This window comes from Gossypium arboreum, chromosome 6 (assembly GCF_025698485.1).
Source record: "Gossypium arboreum isolate Shixiya-1 chromosome 6, ASM2569848v2, whole genome shotgun sequence".
Taxonomy (NCBI): Eukaryota; Viridiplantae; Streptophyta; class Magnoliopsida; order Malvales; family Malvaceae; genus Gossypium; species Gossypium arboreum.
The window spans coordinates 15,057,573-15,082,190 of NC_069075.1; the positions used below are offsets into that span (position 1 = coordinate 15,057,573).

General features: G+C 36.4%; 3 protein-coding genes across 3 annotated transcripts; 1 reads left to right on the forward strand and 2 right to left on the reverse strand.

Annotated features, from left to right (window-relative positions):
• Positions 1–9,600: 9,600 nt before the first annotated feature.
• Positions 9,601–11,014, reverse strand: LOC108486471 (thiamine thiazole synthase 2, chloroplastic-like). The gene is made up of 2 exons (XM_017790533.2): positions 9,959–11,014; positions 9,601–9,868 (listed from the first exon to the last, which is right to left on the reverse strand). The coding sequence occupies exons 1-2, from the start codon at positions 10,859–10,861 to the stop codon at positions 9,701–9,703; spliced, it is 1,071 nt and encodes a 356-aa protein (XP_017646022.1). The 5' UTR covers positions 10,862–11,014; the 3' UTR covers positions 9,601–9,700.
• Positions 11,015–11,164: 150 nt separating this feature from the next.
• Positions 11,165–13,996, reverse strand: LOC108484953 (cysteine-rich receptor-like protein kinase 10). The gene is made up of 6 exons (XM_017788829.2): positions 12,895–13,996; positions 12,606–12,805; positions 12,309–12,519; positions 11,980–12,217; positions 11,703–11,853; positions 11,165–11,623 (listed from the first exon to the last, which is right to left on the reverse strand). The coding sequence occupies exons 1-6, from the start codon at positions 13,808–13,810 to the stop codon at positions 11,327–11,329; spliced, it is 2,013 nt and encodes a 670-aa protein (XP_017644318.1). The 5' UTR covers positions 13,811–13,996; the 3' UTR covers positions 11,165–11,326.
• A 1,319-nt stretch (positions 13,997–15,315) lies between these two features.
• LOC108465859 (uncharacterized) lies at positions 15,316–16,227 on the forward strand. Its single transcript, XM_017766248.1, has 2 exons — positions 15,316–15,453; positions 15,535–16,227. The coding sequence occupies exons 1-2, from the start codon at positions 15,316–15,318 to the stop codon at positions 16,225–16,227; spliced, it is 831 nt and encodes a 276-aa protein (XP_017621737.1).
• The last annotated feature ends 8,391 nt before the right edge of the window (positions 16,228–24,618 follow it).

The window sequence follows — 24,618 nt, forward strand, 5'->3', positions numbered from 1 at the left end:
TTAATACTGAACATAAACATCATTCATCACTTTCAGAATTACCACATAACATACAATCAAACATTTAAAAATTTCACCTATTACATGCCATATAACCCAAAAGCTAACTTTTAAAAACTACCAAAATGTGACTGGATAGTGTGATCTTCGAGTTGATCCATTTGCTCGATTCCACAAAATGCTATCTATAAGGAAATAAGAAAATAACACGAGTAAGCTTCTATAGAGATTAGTAAGTTCGATAGTTAAATTGATAAAGCTTATTGAAATAAACATAGCAATTTTAATAACAAGATTAATAGACAGTGCTTCCTGTCAACCACCATTATTAACAGGTGAGGTTATATAAAATCATATACGAGTTACGTATTAATACAACATACTAACTCATTCAATATCAAGTCACAATGCTATTGGAAAATTTATGTACAACCTTTTATGATTCATTAACAAAACATTTAACATTGAAAAATTATGCTCGATGAACGATATAACGGATATGAGTACACAATTATCCACCCAAAACACGCCAAAAGCTCAAACGAGCCATTCTAACCAAAAACACGTCTAGGCACTAAGTGCCAAGCCCAAAGGCTTTACATCCGCTCCGGTAACATGCCAGAATCACTGTAATATTTCACAATAGCCTGCAACAAATGCTGGACTATATTAAGTGTACAATAACAAGTCATGAATCATTGTCTCATATCAAATCAACCCCATACTACGCGCGACATAAACTATTGGCATGCCAAACGTACTATATCCTATGTTCATCTAGCTCATAACACAACGTCGTTTAGCAAAGTTCAAAGCAATTATTTTCTAAATCTATAATAGTTTATAATCAAGCATTCACTAAAATATTCAATAACCAATTTCATGATCAATGTACATTTCAAAATATGTTAAAATAAATTGAACGAACTTACTAGGCCTAAACTGTAAAGTTTGTAAAAGTTCAGGGACTAGTCAAAAACTTTCTCTTTTCCTCAGTTATCTACTTGTTCTTGATCTATAAAATAGTTTACTTCATTTTATTAGCTTCAATTTCATGTATCATTCAATTTAATACATATTCCTTTTTATTTACAATTTTTTAAGTTTGCCTCAAAATTTTACACTTTATTCAATTTAATCCCTAAATCTGAAAATTACAAAATTAACCTTCTTTGAAAAAAAACTCATACCATCCAAATACTTAAGGTCTCTATTGTAACAACCCACTTTTTAGAGGTGTCGAAAACAGTAGTTTCGGGGCCACCAAATCCAGTAAATAAGTTCGTAAATATTATTATTTAATATTTACAAGTTAATTGTGGCTTTGAAAAGATTTTTTATTTGATAATCTATACTATTTCAAGGATTAATTAAGTTCAAGTGATAAGACCCTGAGGTAAAGTGGTTTTAGAAAATGAGGTATTAGGACCTCATTTCTATAAATTGAGCCATAAATATTTTTAAATATTTACGGCATGTCACCAAAATGGTATTAAATTTTCGTTAAAAAATGTTGACATTTTGATAGTTAATTAATTAAAAAGGACTAAATCGTAAAAGATGTAAAATTTGATTGCTATTTGATTTGAGTGATTAAATGGGTAATTGAATAAAGAAAAAGTAATTTCTTGTGAAATGGTTTATCATGTGACTAATTCCAAAAGGAGTTATGTTTTGATGCACTAGCTTGTGGCTATGATTGAATGATATGCTTATGTCTTGTGTGTTATGCATATGAAACGGGTGTGGAAAGGTAATGAAATAGTAAGTTCATACCTGAAGTGTAGAATGATGAAAAAGGGAATGATGAATTGAATTGATGTTTTTATTTGAGCTAATGAGAGTAAATGCAATAGAAAGTAATAAAATGCAAATGAAAATAAGAAAATTTGAAAGGGTTTAAAGTTTTATAGAGTCCTACTATACTAGGGTTGATATGTATATTTGATGTTGTGGATTTATTCATTTCGTGAGTTATTGGATATGGTTTCATGAACCATGCAATATTGTTATATGATTATTCTTGATATGTATAAATTTCATATTTGAAATGGATTGATATGACTAAAGTTTATACAAGCTTACTAAGCATTCATTGCTTACGTAGTTGTTTTTTAGTTACTTTTCAGATTATCGGAAGCTCAATCGGGTTAGAAGCTCATCGGAGATCGATCACACTATCCAGCAATTATATAGTAGATTTCGATATTTTGGTTAAGGTTATAATGGCATGTATAGGTGAACTTATGGTTGATGATTAGTTAAATGTTTATTGATGTGTTTGGCATGTATTTGTCATTTTAGGTGATGTAGCCTCGATACATTTGGTGCCTTGTTGATATGTGTTAATTTGATAATGTGTTAAAGCATGTTTGAACGGCCAAAGTGATATATGATGAATTGACCTCAACATGGTCAAGATATGGTTTGCCTTGGAAAGGTTTTGAATAGATGTGCATGTTTGAAATCTGGTTTGTATACATGTTGATTGTTGGAACCATCTAGATATGGTTAGATTTATGTCATTTAGATGGCCTTGATGGTTGGAGTTGATATGGTTTTTCGATATGTTTGAATGTGGTGAATTGGTATAATTGTTATAGGTGACATGTATGGCTATTGGTGTTAGATGTAAAATGGAATGTTTGGTACTTTTAGTGTGAAATTTGATAAGTAAACAAAGTGGTAAGTTATGACATAAGTTTAGTTATAAGTTAGTTGAACTTTTAACCAATTTATGTATATGGATATACATGTTTAATGATTATGATTGAGACGCTTTTTGGACACATTGGTTGTATGCTTATGTATCTTAATTGGATAGCTTGTTGTAGCATGGTTTGGTGCACTTTGGAGTGCTTGATTACCTGTGGTAAATTGGTTATAGGTATGTGCATGAATGGGTGAGAAAAATGCCTTGAAAATGGCTTATTTTTCGTCCACACGGTCAAAGACACCGGTGTGTGTCTTAGTTGTGTGTGAGACACGGCCGTGTGTCCCTTGTAGGTTTTTACAGGTTGCATTTCTAGAGTTACACGGCTTGGCACACGGACGTCTGGCTTGGTAGTGTGACCCAAGTTAGAGAGTTACACAAGCATGGACACGGGCTGGGACACGGTCCTATGTTCCTATTTCCAAATGTCCACACAGCTTGAAGATATGCTTTGAACTTGTGTCATTGATTTTAAATTAGGTTGGGAGCATTATTTACATTTAGCTGAATTTGCATATAATAATAGTTTCCAATTAAGTATTCAAATGGCTCCGTATGAGGCTCTATATGGTTGTAGATGTCGATCACCTGTGTGTTGGATGGAATTGAATGAAAGAAAAATGATTAGGCCAGAGTTAATTCAAGAAACAGAGGATACTGTTAAGAAGATTAGAGATAGATTGAAGACAAATTTCAATAGACAGAAATCTTATGCAGATTTGAAACGTCAGGATATTGAGTATTTTGTCGGTGATAAGGTATTTCTCAAAGTTTCTCCTTGGAAGAAAATTTTGAGATTTAGTCGAAAAGGAAAATTGAGTCCTCGTTTTATTGGGCCATATGAGATTGTGGAAAGAGTTGGACCAGTTGCCTACTGTTTGGTTTTGCCTCCAGAATTACAGAAGATTCATGATGTTTTTCATGTTTCCATGCTCAGAAGATACAGATCAGACCTTTCTCACATTATTTCAACAGAGGATATTAAAATCCAACTCGATTTATCATACGAAGAAGAGCCGGTTGAGATATTAGCTCGAGAGGTAAAAGAGTTGCGTAATAAACGAGTTCCGTTGGTAAAAGTATTATGGCGAAGTCATAGTATTGAGCAAGCAACTTGGGAACCAGAAAAAGCTATGAGATCTCAGTACCCCCACCTCTTTTTAGGTAAATTTCGAGGACGAATTTTATTAAAGGGGGAGAAATGTAATGACTCAAAATTTTACGAGTATCGGAAAGTGTATTTTCGGGTCTTCATTTTTGTAAAATGGATTCGTAAATATTTATTAAAAATATTTACAAAGTTAGTTGTGTGATTAATTAGGTTTTGGCTAGGTGAATTATATTGAATTAAGGTTAATTAGGTATATGGGCTAGATTGCAGATAGAATAAAAGTTGAATTGTAAAAGAGAGAAAATTTAAGGACTAAATAAGTAATTAAGCCAAAAGATGACAAGAGTTTGTTAGTGAAGTTAACATGTGTAATACTTATATACATATATCTGTAATTATTATGTATTTACTTATTAGTTAAGCAATTATTATAATATAATAAGATAATATAATAATATAACTAAAACATAAAAGAAATAAAAGCAATAAAATAAAAAGAACCAAAAGCAAGGGTTGAAACAGAGAAGAAAGGGAAAAAGAAAAGGGAGAAAAGAAAAAGAAGGAGATATTAGGGTTTCAAGATTTCAAGCTTAATTGGTTAGTCAATTTAGCCCATTTTCTTGTAATTTTGATGTTTTTAGAATCCTAGAATAAAATACTACTTGATTTATGTTGAAATTTTAGAAGTTAGTGAATTTTTAGATGTTGTTCATGTTGAATAAATTGAAGTGTTAGGGATTAAATTGATAGAATTTCAAGTTAGAAGTGAAAAAGGACTGAATTGTAAACAAATTATAAGTTTTAAAGTAATAGAGACTAAATTTATAGAATTTTTAAATTTAGAGTTTTATGGTGAAATTAGAAAGTTGAAATTATTTTAAAGTGGAAATTGAATAAGATATGGAAATAGTTTTGGAAGAAATAGAGTTAGTTTTAGTTAGGGACTAAATTAGAATTTATGCAAAAGTTGAATATAAATTGAAATATTCAATATGAAATTGTGTGTATTGATGTTTTTAAATTGTTTTAATTTCTGTAGCTAACGTTGTGCCGGAGACCTCGGCTAAGGAAGGAAAAGAGAAAGTTGACGAGGAGTGATTTAGAAATTACAGTTTGCATTTTTAAAATCCGAACTTAATAATTAATTGTTGAATTTATTATTTAATGTGTATGGTAAGTAGATTGATGTAAGTAATTGATATTATGATATTGAATTGAATAGAATTGAATTATGAGCATATGTGATTATTTGAATTGGAATGAATATTGATTGAAATGGAAAATTTGATTTGAAAACCGTATTAATTGTATCGGGCTGAGTCTGATATAGTTGGCATGCCATAGGATTGGAAGTGTTTAGGGATTACTTTGACTTCTAGTCGATGAGACACTGGGTGTCAAATTATTATTTCAGATAAATTCGATGAGGTATTGGGTACCAATTTACTTCGGCATGGTTAATGAGACATTGGGTGTCAAATTATTACTTCAAATTATCCGATGAGGCACTGGGTGTCATATTGGTGTATTTTGGTTGGATCCATGTATCCGTTCTAGTCCGAGTTGCGTTGATAAGGGTAAATAAATATATTGGTCAATTGATTGATATTGAATGATATGGAATATGGATTGGAATGAGCAATGAATGAATTTTGAAATTGAAATGTATGAAATTGCATGAACTATGGGTTCATGAAATGAACATGATTATGGTTAAATGATGTGTAAAATAAAATAAGAAAAGCTATTTGAGATAGCTAGAATTGAGAAATGGTGATTAATGTATAAATTGATTTATTGGTTAACTAATACTTTGTAAGATTAAATATACATATTTACTATGTTGTTTACTTTTAAGCATTCAGATTATAGAAATTCCACTGAGTCTATACTCAGCGTACGGTTTGTTTTTGTGCGTAGGTTAGGTTAAAGTTGAATTTCCGATTCAGCATCCAAAGTCGATCCTGAACTCAAAGTGGTGAAGTATATTTCTTTTTGGTAATAGCATGTACCTAGGATGTTCAAGTTTGTTATTTTGGGAAGTGAATGTAAATAATAATACAAGATGATATTAGTTGTTAATATATAAATATATGTGGTATGTGAAGGCTTAATGTGGAATGTTTAAATTGTTATACAAGTGAGTAAGAATTAAGCTAAATTTTTGGTTAAAATTTGCATGATTTTAGAAATGGTTTTTATGGTGAATATTAGATTGTTTTGGTAATGCATTTGAAGTGCTTATAAGGGTATATTGATTAGGTCAATAGATTGATTATTTTGACGTGTTTTAGATGTATTTGAATGTATTTTGGATTGGTTGAATAAATAGTTTTTAAAATGCTTGGTTTTCAAGATTTGCAGGGTTGGTATACTTGGTGTATAAGACTCATATTAAGTCCACACGGCCTGGCACACGGGCGTGTGACTAGACCGTGTGAGACACACGGCTATCACATGGGCGTGTGATTTGGTCATGTGTTCCCTGCAATTTAAAATTTTCAAAACAGAATGCCCAGAAATCTCCACACGGGCAGAGACACGGGCGTGTGTCTAAGCCGTATGAGACACACGGCCTAGCACACGGATACGTGCCCTGGCCGTGTGAAAACTGCACCTAATTTTTGAAAAATAAATTGGCCACACGGCCTAGCACACGGGTGTGTAACTTGGCCGCGTGATGTAGTCAGAGAGTTACACAGGGTAGGACAAGGCCTGAAGCACGGGCATGTCACTAGGTCACACGGGCATGTCCCTTGACAACACGGGCGTGTGAGCCCTGCATCTAGGAAAAATTTTGAAATTTTATGAAAAATTTTCTAGACTTCGGAATAAGTCCCAATTTGTTTCTAACACATATTTAAGGCCTCAAGTGCCGCCAAAAAAGGGACGATATGATTAATTATGAAATGTATGTTAATTGAATTGTTTAATGTTTGTATTTATTTTATGTTCGTTATTGATCGAAAAAGTCTGGTAATGCTCCGTAATCTTGTTCCAGCAACGGATAAGAGTTAGGGGGTGTTACAAATAGCATCATGAATTATAATAGCATATATCTTTAATAATGCATGTGCACACAATCAAGATACAAATACAAGTTTAATTTTCCAACAAGGACTAATTACAAGATCCAAGACTAAACAAATTAAAGTTAAATCAACTATATACTTGTAAGAATTTATGTCAAACACCTTCATGAAAACCAATCACTTGACGTTACTATATGGAAAACCCTCTATTAAGTGAATTTTTAAGACAAGTAAAAGTTATATACATGAGTTTGTGTCGTGGTCAATTTAAAGAGAGTACTATTATTTTAAAGTTTTAAGTCAATTTGGTATCTTGGAGAATAAGACTAGTAAAAGTCAACAACTTGATATGTAACATCCCTTACATGGTCCAACGATCAACACAAATAAGCTATGTCACACTGATACTTTCATAACTTATACAATTTTTTTTTGTTAAAATAATCATTTAAACACTTGGTGAAATCCGATAAATCAATTTAAACATTTAAAAAAACTATAAGCATATTTTCAAAATCTCTTTGAAACAATTCCTAGGTGTTTGGACATGTCCAAAACATAAATAGGGTTTTGAGGATTTAGAACAACCAAAAATACAAGTTGTATAGGTGCAATACAATAAGTCTTGAGACTTTGGTAACAAGTCTCAAGACTTGGCCCATAAGTCTCTAGAATTAGCATGTAAGTATCTAGAGTTAAGCCTCCTACTGTAGCTTTTTAGATACTGACTTGTAAGTGCCAGTACCTAAAAATTAGGTATTAATACTTGAGTTAACAGACCTGAAAATTAGTTCGAAAATATCTCAAATCATCCCTAAACACCATCATATGATATCTATTGGAAAATATGGAACTGGTAATTGAGTGCTAAGGGAGTGCCCACTCATTTACCACTGGAGCTGTTTTAAACAATTTTCATATTTAAGATATTGGCAATTTATGAAACAATATTTATTGGTTGTGCTAATTATATGGATGATATCTAACCCATCAATGAAGATCATATCACTTGGCAGAATATATTTTAAAGATTGGATTGAATTAGATCACTTTATTTAATGCGTTAAGGTGATTTCTAGGTGCTTTAAACTTGAAATTTTGATCCCTTACTTCATGTTTCAAGACACGAAACTTAAGTCTCGAGACTAACAAGTTAGTTGGCTTAATTTTACTCCAAGGGTCCCTAGTTTCGTTACCTTTGGGCCAAGTATCGATACTTGCAAGCCAGTAGCTAAAAAGCTACAGTAAAAAGGGCAAAGTCTCAATACTCTTGAGCCAAGTCTCAAGATTTACTCCACTGCACTAAAAACTTTTGTGTTTTTGTCATTTTAAACCTCCGAGAGCTCCTTTTGGTTCCAAACACCTTCGGGAACTTGTGAATTGTTTTTAAATGACTTTAAAATGTTTTTAAAGCCTCCAAATATATTAATCTTGATTTATTGAATTTATTTAATTGAATTAAAAAATGATGTCTTGAGATTATAAGTTATAGGTGTCTTGCATTTGTCTTAGTAATATCTCTTATATGTACTAATCATCGGGATGGGTAAGAGGTGTTACATGTTATTATTGGTTACTTATGAAGCCTATGAGCTTTGATCCATGTGGTTTCTACTAAAGAGTTATTTGGAAGCTCAATACCCTGCCAAAAGTCAAAGTGTTTGCATAGTGCATAGGCCTTGAGATCGTTCCAACAGTGGCCAAGATAGCCACTACTCCTACATCTAACGATGCTAGATGTAGGAAATAGATCATCCTTCATACCTTATGAAATTGTCAGATATCTCGTGATACTTATATTCTAGCTGGGATTGGTAATTCTTTATTGTTTGTTGATGTAGTGAGTTGTATTAATTGGCTTGAACATACGATGAGGTTGCTTGATAAGGAGGCATTAACAAGCATATTGGCCCTGATTTGGCCCCTATGGAATGTGAGCAATGATGCGGTCTTGAAAAGAAAACAAACTCTAGCACATGTTGCTTTGTGATATGCGTACAGCTCCAAATCTAGTTCAAGGTCCATAATCTCATTCATAGGCCCTTGATTCCAAAAGTGCTACAGGTTGTTCCATAGAGACCTCCTTAAGGCTTGGCTTTGAAGCTAAATGTTGATGCTACTTTTTCTGAGGCGTGAGTCCGTGTGGGGCTTTGTGCAGTATTGTAAGATGGAGATGGGTTGGTTTATAAAGGTTTTAGGCGACAACTTGGAAGGGTTATCAACCCGGAGTCCCATGCCATAATTGTTGGGTTATGTTATGCACAAGCTATGTGCTTTAGACATGTAATTTTGGAGAGTAATTGTATTTTGGTAGTCTCTAAACTTAATTCATTTATAGTATGGACTTACCTTTATTAGGCCAATTGTTAAATGAGGCTCAGATTTTTATCATTTTATTCGACGGTCTTATTAGGCCAATTGTTAAATGAGGCTCAGATTTTTATCATTTTATTCGACGGTCCTATTTTTCAGTATGTAGCCTGTTCAGGTGATACATTAACTGACAAACTTGATCATTTAAGCTTAGAGTGTATGAGCTCACATTCATTTTCGATTTCCGGCGGAATTACATTCTTTTGTACTTAACTATATTTGTTGAAGTTGAATGGGTTTTAATTAAAAAAAAAAGATGGGTGAGCTTAAAAATGAATCAAACAAGTTGCAGCCCAATAAAAACTCAATCTAGATATTATTTTCTTCATTTTCCAACATTATATGGACATTAATCAAAACCAAAGCTCACCTTTTGTTCACATTCAATGCATCAATTCATTCCAAAAAGGTCTAATTTCATCCACATGTTTCTTTATTTATTCCATTTCCTGAAAATTATCAAATATTTTTTCAAGCATCCACAGTCTCCTCTGTTTCAGCAGCAGCTAGAACAAACTCAGGCTGTACCCTTTCAGCTTTGCTGAAGGTCACATCTATGGCGTTGGGCTGCCCCAATGCCTTCAAGGCTAAGTGTGCTGCTTTCTGCCCTGATATCATCATTGCTCCAAATGTTGGACCCTGAAAAAACCAAATCCACAATTTCATCATTATAACACATCAATAAGTCAAATCACAATTAAAAAGTAAAAATGGAGTGTTAATAGTTACCATTCTTGGGGCACCATCAATCTCTGCAACTTCCATTCCTGTTACAATCATGCCAGGCACAATTTCCCTTGTGAGCCTAACGATTGCATCCTCTGCCGTGTTCATATCCAGTGCCTTCATTCCAGGGACGCTGTCAATCATCCCAATGCTCTTCAATCTCTTGACCCCAGTGGCTCCAAAAGGTCCATCATGTCCACAAGAACTGACCACAACCTTAGACTCCATCACGTTCGGGTCCATGCAGGATTGTGTGTCGTGGTTCATTGATACCAAAGCCCAGTTCGTTACCACACCGGCAACCCTGTTTCCTTTGACTATCAGATCCTCAGCAGCCACAGCATTGAACAACTTCACGTTAGGCCTTGCTAAAAGCTTGCTCATGATTGTTGATGTGAACAAAGCTGCATGCTTGATGACAACGTAGTCTTCTTGTTCGTCATATTGGATGCCGAGCTCGTCGAGGAACCTGTGAGCTGGTTTGCGAACAACCATGGCTGAAAATAGTTGGCCACCAAGCCATGCACCTCCACCAGGGCTAACAGATTGTTCGATTATGGCAACACGGATGTTGGGGTTTTTGCTAATCTCGTAAGCACAAGAGAGGCCAGCGGAACCGGCGCCGACGATGATAACATCAGTGTCAGCATAGGTAATAATGTCCATCATGTAACGGCGTGTCATTTCACGAGAAACATAGGATTCTTTGATGGGTTGGAATTTAAAGGATTGTAAGTCATAAGGAGGGGTTAAGGACATGGAAATGGCAGAGTTGTGTGAGGACGACTTGATGGGAGTGAAGCGAGAAGGAATTGGAGTGCCGCTGAAGGATGACTTGTTGTGGTCTAGGAATGTTGGTTTGGGGCTTGAAGACAGTGAAGTGAGAGCTGTTGCCATGGCTGCCATTGATCTTTCAGCTAAGTTTGTGTGGTAGATGAAAGGGATCTAGTGGAGAGTGGTGAATCCAAACTTGGGTATTTAAGCTTTTTTCTAAAATGGAGAGAGTTGAAAATATCTGAATGTTGTGTCAAAGCTTGATGAAAATATCTGGTATAAAAATATCTGAAAAGTGGAAGGATTGATGATGATTGAATTTGAATGGTTCATAATTGATGGCTTGGTTTTTGCTATCTATTTGGGATATTAGTAGCCCAACAGTATCTTTGGCTACTGCAAGGGCAGCCTTTGTTAGTTGGAATTTAGAAACAATTGTGATTCAAGGTCAGAAACTTATTATGACATACAAAATATCTTAAAGAAGATAACACTAGTATGTACTAAATTTATGTGAAATGAAGTTATCATCACATGTAGAAACCTTTGGGTAAAGAAAAGATTGAATCTCTGGCATCACTGGAGTTTCGGGGTCAATCATCTAGGTGCAACACTTGAAATTGATAAACCATTGGTGGAGCAACTTCTAGTGAATGTTTGATGGTGCTCAGTATGTCTTCCCATGGAGAAGGCAGGTTGTTGTGGTTGGCTTAGTGTCACAGTTTCACCTTTTAACATTACCACAACAGAGGACATGGTAGGCCTGTCAAATGCATCTTCTTGGACACACAACAGTCCGATATGAATGAATCTTAAAAATTCGTCCATCAATACATCAGCTAGTAATGGATCCATCAATTCCAGAGCATTCCCTTCGTTCCATAGATGCCATACCTGCATCATGATTCAATGTCATTAACAGTGTCTAGTAAATTGAAAAGCAAGTGATTCAAGCTGTGGATTAAAAAGTTACATATGCAACAAGGGTTTGGGCATGTTTCGTTTGATTGAACCCTGCATTCCTTCTGCCTGTAATTATCTCAAGCAAGAGTACTCCAAAGCTGAAAACATCAGACTTGATCGAATACAATCCCTCCATGGCGTACTCCGGAGCCATATATCCACTAATGCAAAGAAGAACTAGATTTTAGTATGCTTGAGAAAGAATTATTTAGCAGATCACACTGTGTGCTTTGAACAATAGTTAAATTTTGAGGAAATGAACTGAAATTATAAGAGCGGTGCCTTACTATGTTCCGACTATACGTGCTGTATTAGCTTCACTGTCCGCTCCAGCAAAGATTCTTGCCATTCCAAAATCTGAGATTTTTGGGTTCATGTCAAAATCGAGCAACACGTTACTAGCCTTCAGGTCCCTATGTATGATCCTAAGTCGTGAATCCTCGTGTAGATAAAGAATTCCCCTTGCAATTCCATTAATAATGTTTAAACGTTTGCTCCAATTGAGCTGTGCACGTTTCTTTGGATCTAATGCAAAAGACAAGTATCAAGCAAACACTTCGAGTAATTTCCAGTTACTTAAAGAGCTCAAAACAAATAAAGAGTTCAAGAACAATACCAAAGAGGACAACATCAAGGCTGCTGTTGGGCATAAATTCATAAACAAGCAACTGTTCTTGCTGATCCACACAGAAACCCAGAAGCCTGACAAGGTTTTTATGTTGAAGTTTCAATATCAGTAGGACTTCATTTGTGAACTCCAAGGCACCTTGCTCAGAGAAGCTTGAAAGCCGTTTGACAGCCACTTGCTTTCCATCAGGAAGTACACCCTAATGAGAAAAGACCCATTTTCTTTCAATATATAGCAGAATTGTTGATTTGGGTATCTCAATTATCTTATAGAAATTTGTATTACCTTGTAAACAGGTCCAAAACCACCTTGTCCCAGCATGTTTGAATCAGAGAAGTTATTAGTAGCTGAGTGTATGGTTGCCAAATCAATATAAGAATCATTTGCTTTTAACTCATCTAAGCCTTCAAAATCCTGGAAATCCGGGTTCTCAGAGTCCCCACTATTGTGTAGTTGAACATGATTTCTCAGGATTTCGTCCTTCCCTGGGACATCAAAACAAAAAGGATCAAATTTAGCCTCTAAAAGGCACATGAAGATTTGTAAGAATACTTAATCTTATTGTTATAGTTACCTTTTCGAGTTCCTTTCTTCATTGCACCACAGTATACAAAGGAAGCCATTAGCACTACCACCAAAAATGCTGATCCAATTGTAAGAACTATAATCACCCATATTTTCCTTCCACTTCCACCACTTCTTGTCGTGGGTTGAGTTTTCGGGGAAGCAGAGGTTTCATTGGCACCTTCATAAAATGCATATAACTCATACCTAAGATAGCAACTGCGACTAAGTAACCTTGCTCCACGAGAACCATAGCACTGGGATGCAACATCTTTTATGGCAGCTTCAAGGCATTTGTTACATTTATCAGGGGATAAGTCTAAGGTACACTGCACCAGAGCATACAAAGTGTCATCGATCGTATACGGTTCATCACCAGTAGCATACTTATTTGCCGAAGAGTTAAAGGCTGCCTGTTTGGTAAGATTTCGCAGCTTGTTCTCCACAAGAGCTTGAAACTTTACTGGTTCTGAGATATTAATTACGTTATCTTTGCCGATGTTGTCTTTGACATTCAATTGACCGAGGAAGCTAACATTTGAGTAACGCAATTGACAAACTTCCTCCCAAACGACTGCTTCTGTATTGTTCGGACAAAGATTCATTATAGCCTGTATTGCCCCTGAGATGCAGCCATGGCAATCGTCGTATGAAACATAGTCGAGGCACATGAACTGACCGTAAACTTTATCGGTTTCATTTCCATAAGAGATATTGTAGTATCTGGAGACTGAAGCGTTTGAGGCCAGTAAACCGAGGAGATTTTGCAGACTAGTCTGAAATGAAGTATTCAATGAATTATTATTGGTATTGTTTGAACAAACCGAATAGGGAGGATCAGCAAGAGCAAGATCATTAAGACCAAACAGAAAATAACAAAACACGAGCAAATGAATGGTTTGTCTGAAATTAGTTGAATGTTCCATATCTTGTCTTAATGGCTCTACTGCAGCTTTGAGACCCTACAAGCAAACCTTAAATATTACTGAGTTAGAAACACTGACAGGGAGCTATTACTAAGCAGTTTCAGGGAAGAACTTTCAAGCGAAAATAATCTACTCCACTATACAATTTCTTAATTAGAGATTACTGGTAAAATAAGTTGAAACTTGAAATCCAATGTATTGACAAAGATGGAAAATAATTAAAAATGGTATATCGGAGTGATATTATGACTGTGACATTTTGATGCAGAAGTCAACTCAAGACGCGGTTGTTAATTTGCTAACAAAGCCAATGGAAAATTCATAGGAAAAAACAAAAAGGGAAGAACCAACCACTGAATATAGGTAGAAGTTTTTGGCAAAAGGGTGGTAAAGTTGATATTCAATTGGTGGGTTTTAAGACTTTTGAGCCTTTTTGCATTTTAAGCTGAATCAATCAGCCGGCCGAGCGTTTAATGGATATCAACAACCGCTACATCTCAAGCCGTATCTTGTCTCAAGTCTCAATTTCATGTCGACAGCTACCCCTTGTTGTCAACTTGTCTGTAAACAATTTGTTAGAATGTGGCCCTCCATGCAGCTCATACATCAGTCATTAGACCAAGCAGAGTAGGCCAAGACCAGAAGCTGTCGAGCCACTATGCTGAAGCTGCTTATTTTGTTTCTTTTGTAACCATAGTTTATGTAATGTGTTCTAGTTCATTTTAAACTTAGTTTAGATTACATTTGATGTAATTTGATGATGTAGGAGCTGATGACCAACTATACTTAAGTGTACAAGTTTAGTTTTGTAAGTTCCAATGTATTAGTGGTAGTTGGTATGGATTAGTTGACTTTATGTTGATTTTTGACGAGCAAAAGCTTGGTTTTATGTGTTGGCATTATGCCATTGTTCAATTTAATGAAAAATTATTGAATTTCATTCAACTTATGCTCCATTTTCTTTGCTTTCGATTTTTTGTTCTTGTTTTCCTTTGAAATTCTGTCTTTGTTTCTTCCACAAGCCACGAGGCTTGCTGCACAAGCTTCCTGTTTTGCTTGCTGCTTTGTTTCAAGATCCAACAATTGGTATCAAGAGCTTTCATCTTAGAGGACCTGTTGTAGTAAACTGAATAGCTTCATCAGGCTTTTCTCCTGCAGCACCACCAGTCTTTAATGGTGAGGGGTTCCACATATGGGTTGTTAAGATGAGGACTTACCTACAGGCCTTTGATCTGTGGGAAGTTGTCAACACTGTTGTCGAGCCAGCTGCACTTCGAGTCAATCCAATAGTGGCTCAAATCAGGCAGCATGCAGATGAGAGGACCAAAAGGCATAAGGCCATGTCATGCATTCAGAACTGTGTTTCTGATGTTATCTTCACCAGAATTATGGCTTGTGAGACCCCCAAGCAAGCCTGGGACAAGCTCAAGGAGGAGTTCCAAGGCACTGAAAGAACAAGGCAGCAGTAGTTGTTGAATTTGAGAAGAGACTTTGAAAATCTCAAGATGAAGGAAGATGAGACAGTGAACCAATACTCAGACAAGATAATGGCTGTGGTCAACAACATAAGATTGCTAGGAGAACAGTTCAGTGAGGCAAGAATTGTGGAGAAGGTGCTCTCAACATTGCCTGAAAGATATGAGGCAAAGATCTCATCCTTATAGGATTTGAGAGACCTGGCAACCATCTCTCTAACTTAGCTTATCAATGCTCTTTATGCTTAGGAGCAAAGGAGAGCCAGCAGGATGGAAGAGCACCAGGAGGGTGCTTTCCAAGCTAAGGCCAAAGCAGCCTCAAGCACCTCAGCCTATAAAGGCAAGAAGAATTGGAAAAGCAGGCCTAAGCCTGATGCTGCAAGAGGAGGAGATCGGCTCTGCAGATTTTGTAAAAGACCTGGTCATCCAGAGACCAGATGCTGGTTCAGGCCAGATGTTGTGTGTCAACACTGCAAGAAGAAGGGCCATGTTGAAAGGGTCTGCAAAGAAAAAGACAGACCTGGCCAAAACCAACTACAACACAAGGGTGAAGAAGCTCGAGTGGCTGAAAACAACAGTGACCATGAAGAGCAAGTCTTTGCTGTGTCATGTCTGGCTGGTCAAGGCAAAGGCTCAAAAGGGTGGTTGCTGGACAGTGGCTGTACCAATCACATGTCACCAGATGCAACAATTTTCAAAACCTTGGATAGAAGCTGCAAAACCAGGGTAAAAATTGGGAATGGTCAGTTCATCAAGGCTGAAGGCAAGGGAAATGTGCTAATATGCACTGCCACAGGTGACAAAATCATCAAAAATGTGTTGTTGGTACCAGAGATTGACAGGAACCTTCTTAGCATCTCTCAATTACTAGAGAAAGATACTCAGTTGTGTTCAAGGGCCAGGAGTGCGAAATTACTGATCCCATTGGATCAAGCCTCATAACAATCTCCATGAGTGAAAAATGCTTTGAAGTTGACTGGTCAGATGACTCACACTCAGCCCATACTGCTTCAACAGAAGATATCAAGCTTTGGCATCAAAGACTTGGTCATGCCAACTTCAAATCCATGGCTCAAATGGTCAGTAAGAAAATGGTTGAAAACTTCACCAAGACAGTTCAGAATGAAGATGTTTGTGAGGTTTGTTAGATGGGAAAGCAAGCCAGGCTTCTATTTCTAACAAACACAACCTAGAGAGCCTCAAGCAAGTTGGAATTGGTGCATACTGATGTTTGTGGCCCCATGAGGACTGAATCACTTAATGGCAACAGGTACTTTATTCTCTTCATTGATGATCATACCAGATATTGCTGGGTTTATTTTTTGAAGCATAAGTCTGAGGTTGTTCAAGTGTTTATGAAGTTCAAAGCTGCAGTGGAAACAGAAACAGGCTACAAGATAAAGACCATTAGGTCAGATAATGGAACTGAGTACACCTCAGCTCAGTTCCAAGCTTTGTGCAATAATACTGGCATCAAACATCAACTGACCAATGTTTATACACCCCAACAAAATGGGGTGAGTGAAAGAAAAAATAGAAGCCTCATGGATATGGCTAGATGTCTCCTATTTCAGAACAATCAGCCCAAGACAATGTGGGCTGAAGCAGTTAACACTGCTGTTTACATCCAGAATAGGCTACCAACTAAAGCAATTGAGCACAAGACTTTATTTGAAGCCTGGTTCGGACTCAAACCCTTATTGGCTCACCTGAAAGTCTTTTGTTGCCTATGATACAGCCATGTACCAACAGTGAAGAGAGACAAGCTGTCAAAAAGAGCCACACCTGGTATTCTGGTAGGCTACAGCTCTGTCAAAAAGGGTTATAGGATCTTGGATCCCTCAACCAACAAAGTTCAAGTGAGCAGGGATGTAGTGTTTGATGAGAAGGCTTACTGGAATTGGGAAAGAAATGAACCTGAAGCCATTTTTGAAGAACTCATGACAGATAAGTTTGAAACTGACCAAAATGAACCTGACATGGATGTTGATGATGAACCAGTCAGGGGTACAAGAACATTGGCCGATGTTTATGAAAGGGCTCATGTTGCACAAGAAGAACCAAGCTGCTTTGAAGATGCTGAAGCACATGAAGGCTGGAAATAGGCAATGTCTGATGAAATAGCCATGATTGAGAAGAACCAGACATGGGAACTGGTTCCTAGACCAGCTAAGAGGAAGGTTATTGGAGTAAAATGGGTCTATCAAGCCAAGCAAAATGCTGATGGGAGCTTGAACAAATTGAATGCCAAGCTTGTAGTCAAAAGATTCAGCCAGAAATATGGCTTGGACTACTTGGAAACATTTGCACCAGTGGCTAGGCTAGACACCATCAGGCTGCTAGTTGCTTTAGCAGCTCAGATGGGGTGGAAAATCCATCAGCTCAATGTAAAATCAGCTTTTCTCAATGGCTACCTAGAAGAAGAGATATATGTGAAGCAACCTGAAGGTTTCAAAGTGCCAAAAAAGGAAGACATGGTCTACAGGCTGAAGAAAGCCTTGTATGGCTTAAAACAAGCACTTAGGGCCTGGTATAGCAGGATTGATAGTTATTTGATTGGTTTGGGATTTGAAAGAAGCCTAAGTGAGCCTACCTTGTATGTTAAGAAAGAAAATGGTGAAACTCAGCTTATTGTTTCTGTATATGTTGATGACTTATTGGTTACAGGAGGAGATCAAGCTATGCTTGTTGATTTCAAAACCAAAATGTATCAAATGTTTGAGATGTCTGATCTTGGAAGAATGACCTACTTTCTAGGCATGGAAGTGATACAATCACAGGATGGATTCTTTCTAAGTCAAAGAACTTTTGCTATGAGGATACTGAATAAGTTCTTAATGTAAAATTACAAAGCAACAAGCACTCCAGTTTCTGTTGGAGAAAAATTAACAAGTCAAAGCAACTCAAAAAAGGTCTGTAAGACAACCTACAGAAGTCTGGTTGGATGCTTGCTGTATTTAACAGCAACAAGACCTAATATAATGCTTGCAGTGAGTCTACTATCAAGATTTATGCACTGTTGCAATGAGGACCATTTTCGAGTAGTAAAAAGAGTGCTCAGGTACATCAAAGGTACCCTGAGCTATGGCATACAGTATAACAAGGCAAAAGAGCTAAGACTCATTGGTTATACTAATAGTGACTGGGTTGGATCAAAAGATGACTTGAAGAATACCTCAGGGTATGCTTTTACCCTTGGTTCAGCTATGTTCTGCTGGAGTTCCAAGAAGCAATCAATAGTTGCTCAGTCAACAGCAGAAGCTAAGTATGTGGCTGCTGTTGGAGCAGTGAATCAAGCCATTTGGCTTAGAAAAATCCTTGCTGATCTAAATTTATATCAAAATGAAGCAACAGAGATCTATTGTGATAACATGTTTGCTGTTGCAATTGCAAAGAATCCTGTCTTCCATGGTAGAACCAAACATTTCAACATTAAGTTGCATGTGGTAAGGGAGATGGATCAAGCTCGTGAGATAGAGCTGGTTCATTGCAATTCAGAGGACCAAATTGCTGATATTTTCACAAAGGGTCTAAGTACTTCAAGGTTCATTAAGTTAAGGAAAGAACTTGGAGTTAGCAGCATGGAGGCCAAGGAGGAGTGTTAGAATGTGGCCCTCCATGTAGCTCATACATCAGTCATTAGGCCAAGCAGAGCAGGCCAAGACCAGAAGCTGTCGAGCCACTGTGCTGAAGCTGTTTATTTTGTTTCTTTTGTAACCATAGTTTATGTAATGTGTTCTAGTTCATTTGAAACTTAGTTTAGATTACATTTGATGTAATTTGATGATATAGGAGCTGATGACCAACTATACTTAAGTGTACAACTTTAGTTTTGTAAGTTCCAATGTATTAGTGGTAGTTGGTATGGATTAGTTGACTTTATGCTGATTTTTGACAAGCAAAAGCTTGGTTTTATGTATTCGCATTATGCCATTGTTCAATTTAATGAAAAATTATTGAATTTCATTCAACTTATGCTCCATTTTCTTTGCTTTCGATTTTTTGTTCTTGTTTTCCTTTGAAATTCTGTCTTTGTTTCTTCCACAAGCCACGAGGCTTGCTGCACAAGCTTCCTATTTTGCTTGCTGCTTTGTTTCAAGATCCAACACAATCTATGTCTTGAATGCATAGATTGTGAGACTGAAATGAATGTGGACTGTGGAGACTTGAAGATCAAACCAAAACTTTAAGTGCTAATGGAAGAAGAATCTAATATTTTATTACATGTCACATTTGGTTTGTGTTGTTGTGGCTTTTTATGAACACGAGTATTGCAACAGCTAAAAAATAACAAGAACAAGGATGAAAATAAATTAAAAATAATTCATTAAAACTAGAAGTTAGCATTAAGAGTTGTAGACTCCAAATTGTACTTGCTTTCAATCGATGTTCAATATTGCAGTAAAGTTTTCATGTCTCAAATCGAAATCATATTTTAAGCTAAAAAATTCTCGAAATTATGATTTTGACTCTTTATCACTAGAGTTAATTATGATTTTGACTAATATTAATTATAGTTTTCGACTAGTAATTTTTTACATTTGTCACTAGAGTTAGGGTGACTTTAGTATGGTGCGGAAAATTAATGAATATTCAGTTTGTGAAATTTTGTATAGTTTTGTTATTTGAAAACCTAAGTTTTGAATAAATTATGTAAGATCACTTAAATTATGTTTTTGAGTAACTAATTATTATTTTTTGCTTAATTGTTTTGTAGTAGAAATGTTGACGAGTTTGGTCAGGTTTGAATTAGATTTAAGAATGATATTAGGATAAACTACACATGTGGTCACCTAATTATCAAAATTTTTATTTTAGACACGCAAAATAAAAAAAATTGTAATTTAAGCACTCATATTACATAATTCGATCATTTTATACACTTCCATCAAATTAATAAATGGAAAATCTAAAATTATTCACTTGTCTGCTTGGTGCTTCCATTGCCACCCCCCTTTCCATCTCCCTTGGGGTGGAGATGAAGCTCAGTGTTAGGTTTTTCACACAGGAAGAAAAATAGAACCAAGTTATCCGGATGAAATATGAAGCTCTTGTTGAAGCTAGAGCAACAAATCAATAATTTTGGATAAAGAATGAAGGAAGTTTGAGATTCAAAGACTTGAGAGTTGTAACCAAACGAATAGAAGCAAAAGGAATGAGAAATTGAGAGAACAAAATTGGCTATATTCATTACATTGATCATCAATATATGATGTACATAAAAAAGACTATTACATTAGAAAAATAATATTTTTGACTTGAAGAAGTGAACAAACATTAAATGCATCCTAATGATATCCTAGGACCTGTCTAAAACGGGAAAGTACTTGACCAACTTTGTCCAGTCAAAAATTTTTCTGTCAAATCATATACAGGTTGCTTGTTACAAAAACGTACTTCATCCGGACAACATACGCATATTTGTAGCTGCTGTATTTCATTCGGGTAACATACATACTGCTATTTGTTGCCACTTTTAACACTCCTCCTTGGCTACAAGACAGTAGACTCCAATTTTCTTCTTCAAATACTCAAACCTGGTGGTAGCTAGCGGCTTGGTCAAAATGTCTGCCAGTTGAACTTCTGAGCAGCAATGGACCAAGTTGATCTCTTTTGACAACTCTGCCTCCCTCACAAAATGGTATTTGATCTTGAAATGCTTAGTTTTGCCATGAAATAGAGGGTTCTTGGCAATTGCAACAGCTGACTGATTGTCAACTTTGATCTTTGTTGCTTCTGCTTAACCAACATTCAAGTCATCCAACAGCTTTCTAAGCCAAATTGCTTGATTAACAGTAGTAGCAGCTGCAATATTCTCAGCCTTTGCAGTGGATTGAGCTACTGTCTATTGTTTCTTTGAACTCCAGCTAAAAACTCCTGATCCTAGAGTGAAGAAGTATCTTGATGTACTCTTCATGTCATCAACTGAGCTAGCCCAATCACTATCTGAATAACCAACCAGCTTCAGTTCTTCAGCTCTCTCAAACTTCACACCATAGCCTAAGGTTCCTTTGACATACCTTAAGACTCTTTTTGCAGCTTTAAAATGAGCTACATTGTAGCAATGCATGAATCTCGATAGAAGACTAACAACATACAAGATGTCTGACCTTGTTGCTGTCAAATAGAGTAGGTAGCCAATTAAGCTCTTATACCCCTTTTCATCCACTAGATCATGCTCATTGGTGCTTGAGAATTTTTCTCCTAGTGCAACAAGAGTGCTAGTAGGCTTGCATTTTGACATGCTGAATTGCTTAGAAATTTCTGTGCAAATACTTGTTGGCTTATAAAAATGCCATGCTTACTTCCATACCAAGGAAGTAGGTCATAAAACCTAAATCAATCATCTCAAAAATATCTTACATCTACCTTTTGAATTCTTCAATCAGCCCACTTCTGCAACCAATAACCAATAAGTCATCCACATAAAGTGAGACTATCAGTAAGGTTTCTTTATCAGCTTTCTTCACATAGAGTATGGGTTCACTAATGCTTTTCTCGAATCCCAGCCTTGACAAGTATGCATCAATCCTGTCATACCAGGCCGTTGGAGCCTATTTTAGGCCATACAAAGCCTTCTTGAGCTTGTAGACTTTGTGTTCCTCACCAGCAACCTTAAATCCATCAGGCTACTCTATGAAGATTTCTTCTTTGAGAACTCCATTTAGAAATGCTGATTTGACATCCAATTGATGGACTTTCCACTACTTCTTAGTAGTTAAGGGAAATAACAGCCTTATGGTGTCTAACCTTGCAACAGGTGCAAAGGTTTCAAAGAAATCAACTCCTTACTGCTGATTATACCCCTTCACAACCAGCCTAGCCTTGTGCTTATTCAGAGACCCATCAGTATTGTTCTTGGTTCTGAACACCCATTTTACACCTATAATCTTCCTGTTTACTGGCCTATCAACCAGTTTCCATGTATTATAGATCATTTCCATTTCAGCTTCCATAGCCCTTTTCCAACATTCGTCTTTAGCAACCTTTTCAAAATTTGAAGGTTCAACAATTGTAGCATTACATCTTTGGTAGATGTCTGCAATGGTTCTGGTGCCTCTCATAGGATCATCATCAAAGTTTCATTACTAGGCTCGTTTTCAACTAATTCCAAGCTGCTGTCAACCTGATCTTCTTCAGTCAACTTTGCATCAGTATTGTTCTAGCTCCAAAACTTCTCTTCATCAAATCTAACATCCCTACTCACTAATATTGTCTTTGCCGAGGGATCATACACCCTGTATCCCTTCTTAGTGCTGCTGTAGCCAACAAATATTCCTGGAACAACCCTTATCTCGAGCTTCGTTCTCCTTTCAGCTGGAATAAGAACATAGCAAACACAGCCAAACACCTTTAGGTGTGAAACAGAAGGCTTGATTCCATGCCAGACTTCAAAAGGAGTCTTTTCATTCACAACATGAGTTGGCAGCTTGTTGAGGAGGTAAACTAAGGTATTGACAGCCTCAGTCCAAAATTTGCTTGGCAGCTTTCTCTCAAATAGCAAACATCTAGCCATATCAAGTACAGTTCTATTCTTCCTCTCACATACTCCATTTTGCTGAAAAGTATAGACTGTTGTTAGCTGATGGTGAACCCCAGCTTGCTCACACAGTTTTTGTAACTTTTCAGACAGGTACTCAGTGACATTATCAATTCTTAAAGCCTTAATCTTGCAGCTAGACTGATTCTTAGCTAATACCTTGAATTTGCTGAAGGTTTTAAACACTTCAGACTTTTGCTTCAAGAAATAAATCCAGCAAAACCTGGTCAGATCATCAATAAACAGCACAAAATACTTACTGTCATTTAAGAAAGTGGTCTTCATTGGTCCACATACATCAGAATGGACTAACTCAAGCCTTTCTTGAGCCTTCCATGCCACATTAACAGGAAAAGGTAACTGGTTTACTTACCAAGCTGGCAAACCTTACACACAGTGTCTTTGACTTTAACTTTCAACATGCTTTCAACCAAGTTTAACTTGTGCAACTAATCAAGTGACTTGTAATTAACATGGCCTAATCTCCTGTGCTATGGACCATCATTATCAACAAGGTTGGTGTAAGCCTTATTCTCAAGTTGATTGGCATCAAGCATAAAACACCTATCAGTCATAGCTACTGTGACCAACTCCTGACCATAAGAGTCTTTAACAATGCATGAGCCATTCTTAAAAGCAAGTGAGTAACCTTTTTCTACAAGCTGACCAACATTAAGTAGATTCTGATCTATGCTGGGCACAAAAAGTACATTAGAAATCACTTTGTTACCTGACTTTTTGTTGTTCACTACATTTCCCTTACCTTTAGCTTCAATCAGGTTCCCATTGCCAATCTTGATTTTTGATGTAAAGCTTCTATCGAGCTCCTTGAATAGTCTTTCATCAACTGCCATATTGCAACACCCTAAACTCGACCTAGACTTTATGGCCGAACCTGGCGTGTCACATTGAAGTGTTTTTCGAAAACCTTGTTTTCATTGAAAACCCTTCTTTAAAATAAAAACCTTGAGTAAAATCTCAGCTTGTATTTGTTGCTTTCAAAACGAGGTGTATTTAAAAAACTATTCCTTCTTGTATGATAATAATTACTTTGTAAAATCTCATTTCAGTTGCGGAAGCTTTATTTTAATCAGATGATCAATGAAAACTTGTCATTTAAAAATTAAGTTGCGGAAATGTAGTATTTAAAAAAAAATTATGGTTTAGGAAAAAAACCATGTTCTACTTCTAACAAATATAAAGCATAAAAATGGTAATAATCCTAATTTGAAATAATAACCAGAGGAAAGGCCTTATTACACCCCAAATAAAAAAAAATTAAAATCAAAATATATAAAAGACTAAGTCCAAACTTTTTGCTAGTTGGCCACCTCCGAGTCCCTCCATCCGTCGAACCGTCTACTGAATATCACCTGAAAAATTTAAAAAGAGGGGGGTGAGTTTCGAAAACTCAGTGCGTACAACCCTCAATGAGTATAAAGCAATCATCAGTCATTCTGGGCCCGAGCCCAATTCAATAACGGTGGCCTTTGGGCCTTAGCATATATTAGCCTCAGTTGGGTCGAAGCCCACATTGCAAAAATATCATAATAATATCATACATGCAATGCTGTGCAACCCACCCTAATAATCCAACCGTTACACACCAACTCCGTCCCCCGGTACACATTATGTGAGGATATAAATATTGACCCACCCATCCGATACACATCAATGGTAGCCCGGTTGCGGTACTACCTTCATTGCAGCAAGTTGCTAATCAAATATTAGGCTTAATAGCCATTAGTGGATCTACGGTCGTCAAACAACCATGCGATCCTTATATACTTCCT

What these genes read in the sequence shown, in the direction of transcription:
- LOC108465859 (XM_017766248.1), top strand. Translation starts at nt 15,316, where the DNA reads ATGAAGGAAGATGAGACAGTGAACCAATACTCAGACAAGATAATGGCT. An exon ending in CATTGCCTGAAAGATATGAG is followed by an intron (nt 15,454 to 15,534) that starts GCAAAGATCTCA and finishes CTTTATGCTTAG; the next exon opens with GAGCAAAGGAGAGCCAGCAG.
- LOC108486471 (XM_017790533.2), bottom strand. Translation starts at nt 10,861, where the DNA reads ATGGCAGCCATGGCAACAGCTCTCACTTCACTGTCTTCAAGCCCCAAA. An exon ending in TTGATGGTGCCCCAAGAATG is followed by an intron (nt 9,869 to 9,958) that starts GTAACTATTAAC and finishes TGGTTTTTTCAG; the next exon opens with GGTCCAACATTTGGAGCAAT.
- LOC108484953 (XM_017788829.2), bottom strand. Translation starts at nt 13,810, where the DNA reads ATGGAACATTCAACTAATTTCAGACAAACCATTCATTTGCTCGTGTTT. An exon ending in GAAGAAAGGAACTCGAAAAG is followed by an intron (nt 12,806 to 12,894) that starts GTAACTATAACA and finishes TTGATGTCCCAG; the next exon opens with GGAAGGACGAAATCCTGAGA. An exon ending in CCCAAACCCTTGTTGCATAT is followed by an intron (nt 11,624 to 11,702) that starts GTAACTTTTTAA and finishes ATCATGATGCAG; the next exon opens with GTATGGCATCTATGGAACGA.